The sequence below is a fragment of the Condylura cristata genome, unplaced genomic scaffold (genome assembly GCF_000260355.1).
Source record: "Condylura cristata isolate star-nosed mole 26May11 unplaced genomic scaffold, ConCri1.0 scaffold00017, whole genome shotgun sequence".
Lineage (NCBI taxonomy): Eukaryota > Metazoa > Chordata > Mammalia > Eulipotyphla > Talpidae > Condylura > Condylura cristata.
The window spans coordinates 3,739,158-3,749,448 of NW_004567118.1; the positions used below are offsets into that span (position 1 = coordinate 3,739,158).

The following is a 10,291-nucleotide window of genomic DNA, read 5'->3' on the forward strand; positions in this document are numbered from 1 at the left end:
TTCCAGAGGCTTTGAGATAAAGGCGCCGGGGTTGCAAAGTATCCCTGGATGCCTCATTGTGGTCTCCCTTGCTTCCAAGTCTGAGAAATTATTGATGCTTCAGCACTGATCCTAGCGCTCTCTCAATGGAATTTTCCTTCTAGATATTTGTGCTCTTTCTCATCTTTAGGGAGGTTGTGGCTTCAGTGCAGATTGGTAAACTTTTTCTGTAAAGGGCTAGATGGAAAATATTTCAGACTCTGCAGGCCCTGTGGTCTCGACGGCACCTGCAGCAGGTGTAGATAGGACCCACGTGGGTGGACAGGACCATGTCCACCAAATCTTGACAGAAAAACTCAGCAGGCTGAACCTGCCCTGTGGGCTAGAGGTCTCTACTGACTTCTGCTTTAGTGCTCTCTCCACCCATCAGGCCGACTCCCCCTTTTCATGTACTGAGAGATTCCCTATCCCCTACTAAAGTCTCACTGAGAAAGGCTCAGGGCTCCTTGGCTAATACAAGGTGAACTCGGTGCTGGAGAGACAGGCTGGGGGGAGAAGACTCCTCAAGCCCAGGGAGTCTAATGGCAGACCTCACGGATGAGGAGTCCTTGATTTCCAAACAACTCCACCCCAGTTTCTGGCTCTCTTCTCGTCTGAGTAATAGGGAGACCATTTGGGGCTGGAATGATTCTGCCTTCTTTGAAGCCATCTGATGAAACTCTGATTTCACCAACCAATAGCTCTCAGGAGGAACGTGGTGTGACACAAGCTGAATGGGCTCATTTTATGGGGTGAGGGGGACTCTATGGAGGAATCTACCTAGCATATTTTGTTGAAAAATTACCTGGAGCATGAGGAAAAGGAACTGGGCTGTCTGCCAAGCCCCCACCCACCATTATGGGTATAAAAGGACCACGGAAGAAGGAGAGACTCAAACCTCACCCACTTCCACTTCCCTCAGCTTGACTGCCTTTGTAGCACCTACCCCAGCGCCATGTCTTACACCTGCTGCCGATCCAGCCTGAGCTGCCGCTCCAGCTGCGCCTCCCGGCCCTGCGTGGCCCCCAGCTGCCACGGCTGCACCCTGCCCGGGGCCTGCAACATCCCCGCCAACGTGGGCAGCAGCGGCTGGCTGTGCGAGGGCGCCTTCAACGGCAACGAGAAGGAGACCATGCAGTTCCTGAACGACCGCCTGGCCAGCTACCTGGAGAAGGTGCGCCAGCTGGAGCGCGAGAACGCGGAGCTGGAGTCCAAGATCCAGCAGCACTGCCAGCAGCAGGTGCCCTACGTGTGCCCCAACTACCAGTCCTACTTCCGCACCATCGAGGAGCTGCAGCAGAAGGTGAGGGCGCGGGCCGGGTGAGGGCACAGAAGCTGCTGCTTGTCTCGGTTCGCAAGTTCAAGTGGTCCTCATAGTGGAGTCTGTTTTCAGATCCTGTGTGCCAAGTCTGAGAACACCAGGCTGGTGGTGCAGATCGACAATGCCAAGCTGGCCTCTGATGACTTCAGGACCAAGTATGTTGAGATAGTTGGGCCAGGTGACTTCCGAGGCCCCTGTGGCTCTACCATGGCCTTGTAGAAGAGATGAGAATGCCACTTTGCTTTTTACATTCTCTGTGCAGGCTGGCTAGATGTAAAATTGGGTTCAAACATGGGGACACACTCTTGCAGCTTTTGCTTTTGGAAGGCCTTAAACCTCCAAACTGAGAGATTTAGTCTGTCTCTATCCATTAGGCCAACTCCAACCTTCCATGTACTGACAGATTCCCTAATCCCCAACTGATGTCTCACTGAGTAAGCCTCAGGATCCTTGCCCCTAACACGGGGTGAACTCATAGCCAAGGGGGCAATAGAGTGGGGAGAAGACTCTTGGGAAATGGGTCGATTTGGTGGTGGATTAACCAACACAATTGAGAGAGCAAAAGACTCCAATTCCTGAGTTCCCTGGGTCCCATCTGGTATTGGGGTGCACAAGGGTTCTCTCCAGCCTGTCCATGCAGAGCATAGGAAACCATGGATGAGATGCTAAGGAAGCACATTGGCTCAGACAGCCTGGCAGGTATATCCACAAGGCGGGGTGGTGCCCAGGACGGGCCGGGCTCTCCCTTCCTCTCTGGCCCCTGTGCGCAGGTACGAGACGGAGCACTGCCTGCGCCAGCTGGTGGAGTCGGACATCAACAGCCTGCGCAGGATCCTGGACGAGCTGACCCTGTGCAAGTCTGACCTGGAGGCCCAGGTGGAGTCCCTGAGGGAGGAGCTGCTGTGTCTCAAGAAGAACCATGAGGAGGTGAGCGAAAAGGAAAGAAAAACAGGCTTCAAAGAGAAGCATTAAGCACTGGAAATCAGGAGGCACTCTCCTTCATGCCCCCTGGGCTGGGACCCTTCTCTGGAGAACTCAAGTGAGCACAGAGCTCCGTCCGATGCTCTAGCCACGTCCTAGAGAGAGGAAAGCTGCTACCTGGCAAGCAGCTGGGCGAGGGTTGAGCAGGTGTTAGAGACATTGGGGTGGGGGGGCAAGGGATCCATTTACTGAGCCCTGCTCTCTGCTGAAGGTCCTGAAATTGGTGATAGAGATGGCGAGGGAAAAAGATGCAAAGAGCTGTGCCGCCATAGGGGAGGGCACGAAACCCCATGTGCCCTGCAGGACCGCATGCTTTGGGAACAATCCAGAAGGAGAGAGGGAGCTCATAGCAGGACCATGTCTTGGGAAGGAGGAGGAGATTAGCACTTGCTTGTACCAATCGGAGGGCGGAGGACATGCAGAGACTCAGCAGGCAGAGACGTTGCATGGGACGATGGCCTCCCACTGGCACCCTGGGCGGCACAACATGCAGGGATGACGGGAATGGGGTACGAACTACACTGCAAGGAAGTGGGGCTCTCATTGGAAAAAAAAACTTTGTTTCAGTTTTATGGGAAGGAATTTGGTGTGAACCCAACAGGGACTAGCCTGCACAATGTCTGGGTCCCTCTGGGAATGATCAGCTTCCTTTGCAGGCATTTGGCCAGCGTTGTGATCTTCCACAGCAGGAAGAGAGCAGATCCGTTTGGTAGGTTCATTCTTTCTTCTTCCTTCTGCAGGAGGTCAACACCCTGCGTTCCCAGATTGGCGACCGCCTCAATGTGGAGGTGGACTCAGCACCCACCGTGGACCTGAACCGCGTGCTCAACGAGACCAGGAGCCAGTATGAGGCCCTGGTGGAGAACAACCGCAGGGACGTGGAGGAGTGGTTCACCACCCAGGTGGGCTCTAGCCCTGGACATGTGAGGCCCCAGGCCTGGGCACTGCAGGTAGGGTCTGACCCCGGGCGTCCTCTTTGCTGTTGCAGACCGAGGAGCTGAACAAGCAGGTGGTGTCGAGCTCTGAGCAGCTGCAGACGTGCCAGGCAGAGATCATCGAGCTGAGACGCACAGTCAATGCCCTGGAGATCGAGCTGCAGGCCCAGCACAACCTGGTGGGTGTTGCCAGTCCTGTGGGATGTGAGAAGTTGGGGAGTGGGTGTCAGTGGGGTGCCCTTGGGGCCTCCCTATCCCTCCTAACACTAGCAGCTTGTGGCATCTTGGGAGAATCCCCTTCAGGAGTGACTGGGAGACATTCTCAATATTCCCCACACAGAGGAACTCCCTGGAGAACACCCTGACGGAGACTGAGGGCCGCTACAGCTCCCAGCTGTCCCAGGTGCAGTGCATGATCAGCAACGTGGAGTCCCAGCTAGGTGAGATCCGGGCTGACCTGGAGAGGCAGAACCAGGAGTACCAGGTGCTGCTGGACGTGAGGGCCCGGCTGGAGAGCGAGATCAACACATACCGGGGCCTGCTGGAGAGCGAGGACTGCAAGTGAGTAGCAGGCAAAGGTTTCCGGGAAAGCGTGGTGGGATGAGCAGGCAAAGCCATGGTCACATTGGCCATGTTTTGATCACCAGTCAGCACATGTCGACGCAGTGTCTGTTCTTTGAAGCTGAGCTGACGCGGGGAGTCCCAGGCAGGGCACAGCCTGCCTCAGAGAGTGAGCAGTGAAGGGTAGTGGGTGACTGTGACTTACAGCAGTAGCTATTGAGTGAGAAGAGTGTGCCAGGTGCCAGAAGCTTTCCAATTCGGCCATGGTATCTGGGGCAGGGGAGGGCTTAGGTAACAGTCCAGGTGGACTGCAGCGAACTCCTACTGACAATCACAGGCTGTGTGATCCGCCCCTTAGGGCTTCTTCCACCCTCCTCTCTGACCCATTCCTCACCTGTGTTCCCCCAGGCTTCCCAGCAACCCCTGTGCCACCACCAACGCCAGTAGCGGCTCCTGCAGACCTAGTGGCAGTTCCTGTGGGCCCTGTGTGAGCGCTCCAAATGGTTGCTGCTAATTTAAAAACTTGCATCCTCCTGGAAGACGTTAATGAAGCCGTTTAGATCAATCATAGACAAGGCTCCCAGCTCCAGCCTTTCCTGAAGTTCATTTAACATTCAGAAAACTTGTCACTCCAACTTGGTATTTCTAGACATAGATGTGCCTTTCAGATCCAACAAGAGAAGACATATCTCATGCACATGGGATGTTGGAAACCTCCTCCTGTGGAAGGCTGTTCCTAAAGTTGGTCAGCTCCCAGTAATCTGAGCTCAGCTTCTTCTTTAGGGTGTTTCCTGCTGGGACTGCATTTCCTGCTTTCCCTGCTTATTTGGTATTCTTTGGAATGCAAAGAGGCTTCATTAACTTTCCAATAAACTTTATTTCTCTGGCATAGTAAATGTGTTTCTCATCCATATTCATGCACTGTAAAGTACTTGTCATGGCTGTTTCATAAAAACACCCCATATTAGGTGGATGACTAGGTCAAATGACTGACCTCTGTCATTAAGTTCACTGGTAAATTTTGATGGAGCCAGAAGAATGTCCTTCTGGGATCTCCCTACTCCCACCAAGGGAGCCCATGCAGAAAACCTGACCTTTGATACTCATGGCCATCTAAACGTTGGTGCAGGATCTTAGGCAATTCTGAGAATCTTTTTTCAACTTAACTGCCATCACCATGATCATCCTCATCACTGGGTTTTTCTATTTACTTTCTCCTATATGGTCCTGAGACCAGCTCTGCAGAGAGTCCTCAAACTCTTGGCCACACCTGCATTTCCAGAAGAGATACTTGCTCTCCTGCAAAACGTACTTTTACTGATCTTCTCGGCCCCAAACACTGGGTCCTCTGGATTATATGTACCATATAATCCACCATGAGTAAAGATGGTGGTTGTCATTATATACCAAAACACTAAACTACCAGGAGTGGTCTCTCCATGTGTCTCTAGTTCTTTGTCCCGTCTCCAGTGCTACTTCCTCCTTCCCAGCTGCCTCTATTCTGAAGTTGGTTCATGGCATGCTGGGAGTGGTAGCCCAAGGCCTCTGATGTTGGTGACATGGAACTAGGGGCAGGGTAAATGGCACCTGCTACCATGGTGATGCTCCTCCCTCTAACCCTGAGATGCATTTTGTGTCAATATCAGGCCACGGCATCACATTCAATTGCATTGAAATTTATTTTTGTCAAAGTGGAAGTCTTGTTACCCACTGTTGTACCCAACACTTTGTATAACGACCCTTTAAATGCAGGCAGCTGTCTCTCCTTACCAGTTTAATGTTTCCTCTAGGTCTTTGCTCATATGGGTCAAGTTTCTCCATAGCCTCTTTATCATTGCATTTCCTGTAATTCTAAGAAAGGCCACTGCTCATTAAGTCTCCCAGCAACAACCATGAATACTATCCTAATCCTCCCAATCATTTTCCTCATTTTTGAATTTTTAAAACTCAGTTCTATAGGCCACTAACTCATTTACTCTTTCATTTGACTCTATTTAACACAACTGTACTCAATCATCTATTGTGTGTGCTGGTACTGTGTAGGATGCTGAGAACAAGCAAATAAGTAAACCTCAATAGTGACACAGAATGTTTGCAGTCTAGTGTGGTTAACACAAAGAGATGATCTTCATAGGGATAAACATCTACATGACTCAATGAAGAGGCCCATAAAAATGATGGATATAAGATGTGTGAGAGAGTGAGAAGAGGCTTCAAGGCGACAGCACTGGTTCTGGCATTTGTAGACCCAAATATTCGGCTCATAAAATTTTTGTTTTACTGTCTCATTGACCATATGCCTTTTCAAAAGAAAGTATCTTTACCAAATTAAAGCTTAGTATAATCCATGGAAAACTGTAAGTGGAATAAATGAGGAACAGTAAAACTAATGAGAATTCATGAGGTTATTAAAACTACATACTTCCGAGGCCTTCCGGTGGAGCAGCGGATTAAAGCACAGCACTAAGAAACTAAAGCCACTTCCCCATGAGTTTGATCCCCGCCTGCCCTGGAGGTGACCCACATGGCACCGAAGACCTCTCCTGACCTGCCCGCTGCTCCCCTCAACAATGTACTTCCTCAGTCGGCCTGTTTTGCTCCTCACTCTGTCACTAGTGAATCCTCCCACCCCCCCTGCACTTCTGGCCTGTACCCAGTTCTGTATGCACAAATTAATAAACCTTTAAAAAAAAAAAAAAGAAGCTAAAACCACTTCAGCATGAGTTTGATCCCAACCCCGGAGGTGACACACATGATGCGGCAGACCTCTCCTGACCTGCCCGCTGTCAGCAGTGCACTTCATCAGTTGGCCTGTTCTGCTCCTCACTCTGACTCTGATGAATCCTCCCACTGCCCTTGCACCTCTGGTCTGTACCCAGCTCTGTATGCTTAAGTAAATAGATCATGAAAAAAAAAAAAGAAAACTTCCCATACTTCCAACTTCAATCAATTACGACTGTATGATATTATTACAATTCTAAGATAACACTTGAAGGGTTGTGTTTGGGCAGAGCATGTGAGAGGTGGTAAAGTTTTTCCAAGCATAAGCTTTGCCAGCTAAGAAGATGAGGAAGCAGGAGACATGTTTAGAGCTGACAGACCAATGCCCCAGCTAAAGCATATAGATGGGTCAATGTGGCGGTGTTGGAAGATGAAACTGAAAAATGAGTTAGGAGCTTGTAAGGAAGGGCTTTCTAAGGAGAGTTGCCATGTGAGCTATCAGGCACTAATGTATACCAGACACTCATGATATCGGAGCTATCACATGCAGCCTGGGATGTGATGGGTCCTAGAAGTTGTTCAAGATGGATGGGAAGATGGAGAGAGACAACAAAGACTGAAGCAGTTCAGGGCATAAGACAAGGGCAGGCAATTTTCAGAGGGGCAGCCTTGGTTGGAAAGGCTTATTGGAGCTGAGGAACAAAATCAAGAGAAGGAAGAAACGGGTACTGATGGAACACCTGCACTGGGCCTCAAGTTGTTGAGTCTGAGATAATGAAACAATAGTGAGTCTCCACTAAACAAAATTAAGAGAGAATGACTAGATTTGAGAGAGATGTTAGAGAATTAACGACATGTAGAGTGGTAGGAGTCACAAAGACTGCCAATGAGGAAGATGTCAGAGTTGGAAGAATTTGGGAACCACTGGTAGAAATGACCGAATGAGGCTCCAGCTTGGCTTATCCCAGTTTCTAAGGACAGAGACGACATTTGCTTATTAGTAGTTGGAAAAGGAAGGAGAGAAGCAACTGAAATGATGCAGAAGTCAGAAGAAGGCAGTTTCAATGAGGGGATGGTGAACAGCATCCTGGTTAAGGAAGATGAGAATCAGACAAACCCACTGGATATGGTGATGGGTGTTCCCAGGCCCTCAGCAACAGGGCTCGTGGGATACAGTGGCCAGAAGCTCCATTTTCGTGGCTCTTAAAAATGCTCTCAACTTCCAACTTGACAGTGAACTTCATGCAACGTTCAACAGAAACACATTCCTACTAAAGAAGCAGCTTGCTACGCTTTATCCTCTGTGCCTTGCTAAAGGTTTTTTATCATCCCCTGGCCCTTTCATCAGCAGATCTGTCATGTGAATAGGTTTTTGTCCCTTTCTGAGGGTCATTGAATTCAGCTTTCTCAGAAGATTAGGATCATAAACTTATATTACCCAGGACGATTTCATGCTCTTCTCCATTCTCAATAATGTAGTTAAAAATGAAATTTGCATTTTTCTGACTCGATTTGGTCTGGAACGGATCCCCACTGGTGGACAGGACCAAATGTAATAGATCAGAGTGACTCCAGAGAGGGCTTATGGAATGAATCATGAATCCCATTTGGAGGTGTTTGTGCTACTCAGGCCATCTTCCTACTGCCTGCTTCATTATCCTGGTCTTCTGTTTGTCCCTGAAAACCCTGTTTGAGTATTTCCTCAGAATGAAATCTGTTGGTTTAGTTCCTGCATGACCACCCCACACTCTGTCCTCAACCTAGTGAGGCTGGAAGCTTGATGAACTGGCAGCCTGTGGAAGGCTGTGTCCTGTTCTTACAAGCAGCCCAGAGCTGGATTGTCCCAGCACGGTCATGTTGGCTTAAATGGCGTGTCTGCTTTCCAGCTCTCCACCAGTCTCTGGCACAAGTCAGTCCTCTTGGTCTCTGCCAAGTGATGACGTTTTAGGCCTTTCCTTGCTATTTGTACATATTGAAATAGAATAACATAGAATTACATGTAAGTGGGTGAATATGATTCTTTGTACTTTGATGAACACATTGGACTCTTCTCATGGTGAGAATTTCGAGTACCTGGCCATCGGAGAAGATGGTCTGGGGAAGGGAGAGGGAGGCCTCCATTACCTTTAAATCCTGAAACAGCAGACCTTATTTGACTCTTCTCTATAGTTAAGTGCTATTGATGAGTAAGTATGATGCCTGTCGGGGAAAAAACCTTGGCTTTCAGAATAACTAACATCCTTGAACATCAATGGTAATTTGTTCACATCATAAGACCAGAGCCTTATTATTGTGTCTGTCATGACTACACAGGCAGGTGTAAGCTTTTCTGTTTGTTACGACTTGATCTGCTCATCCTCTTTAATGAAGGGCCATTGACTAGAGACCATATCTCTGCTTATGTGAAGGTCAGAATTCATAGTACATAATACATAGAGTAAAGGAACAGCAATTGCTTTCTAGAATTCCTGGAAGTTCACTGAGACTTGACACTTTTCTCAATACACCTATGAGAGGACCCATAGTTCCTCCAACCATTGTAATCCAGATGTGGGAAAACACTCAGGTTGGTGGTTCCACCTCCTCACTAGTTCCAAAAGTAAACACACTCTCAGAAGATGGATATTTGCTTTCAATGAGGATAACCAGAAGAAAGTACCCCAGGGCATGAGGACAAATTAGAAGAAATTAGAAGTTGTGATCTAAGAATTGGGGCTATATGGAAGGAATGAGCATGTAGCTTCCAGCAGCTTCCCTGTGTGAAGCCCTGAGTGTTGTAACCAAATCCTTGTAGTTCTCGACTGTCTGGAACAGCACGGAGCAACCAAATATACTGATGGCCAGAAGCTGCCATTAAGCATGTGACGATGGGATTGTCGCCTTTTAGGTTCACATGTTATGCAGACCGGGCTCAGATTTCCATGCCAAATGAAACTTGGGTTCGCTTTTGTCCCAGCTGATGGTATCACAGCCGCTCACTCAGTAGGCTTGCTGCCATTAGCACAGAAATGGCCTTTAGCTCTTCGACAGAGAACAGGTTTGCTATTTCTTGTCCTGTGCTAAGAGACACATACCACTGTGCACTATTGCACTGCAGGCCTGAGACGGTGGGGAGAGAGGGGCACTGTGTTGGGCAGCGAGAGGGTGCTGGAACCAGTGTGGTCACGGCTTGAGTGCTGTGTCTGCCATGAAGGAGCTCTGGGACCTTGGCGAGCAATGAGGCTTGGTGCTTCCTCTACACACCCTGCAGGATTGTGCGAGGACCATATCTCGTAAGCTGGAGACATGCGGGTTCACTGTACACACTGTGTGTGCCTCACCCAGCGTGGTTCTTCCAGGCGAATGCTCTGGGAATACTGAATAAAAAGAGAATGGCATCTTTCTGGACAGAGGGCAGAATGGCCATCCCTGGCCGGATGATAAAGGACATTGGGCTGGATGACTTTGCAAGTCCTTTGTGACCACCACTTCTGGGGTCCCTGGAACAGCCCCATTTCCAGCAGTTCCTCAAACGGCTTTCTTCACGTGTCCTTCCTGAGGATATGCTGTGGGAGGCTCAGACTCTGTCTCATCTAGAAGCAAGAGGCACAGGAGTGACCCCAACTCTGGGGGACCGTAGTCACCCTAACACAACACCTGAATAAGTTGTGAATAAGCATGGCTACTGGCAAGTGGATGGGTTGTTCACTTTGAAGCAATCCATGAAGCCCTTACTAGCATGATTGGTGAGGAGTCCTGACTTAGCAAGAAGCTG

General features: G+C 49.3%; 1 protein-coding gene across 1 annotated transcript; it reads left to right on the forward strand.

Annotated features, from left to right (window-relative positions):
• Positions 1-861: 861 nt before the first annotated feature.
• Positions 862-4,362, forward strand: LOC101619533 (keratin, type I cuticular Ha4). The gene is given in 8 exon segments (XM_004684200.2): positions 862-918; positions 920-1,321; positions 1,412-1,494; positions 2,110-2,266; positions 3,061-3,222; positions 3,309-3,434; positions 3,596-3,816; positions 4,225-4,362. Coding segments are annotated over 8 exon segments (1,299 nt in total). The 5' UTR covers positions 862-876; the 3' UTR covers positions 4,331-4,362.
• The last annotated feature ends 5,929 nt before the right edge of the window (positions 4,363-10,291 follow it).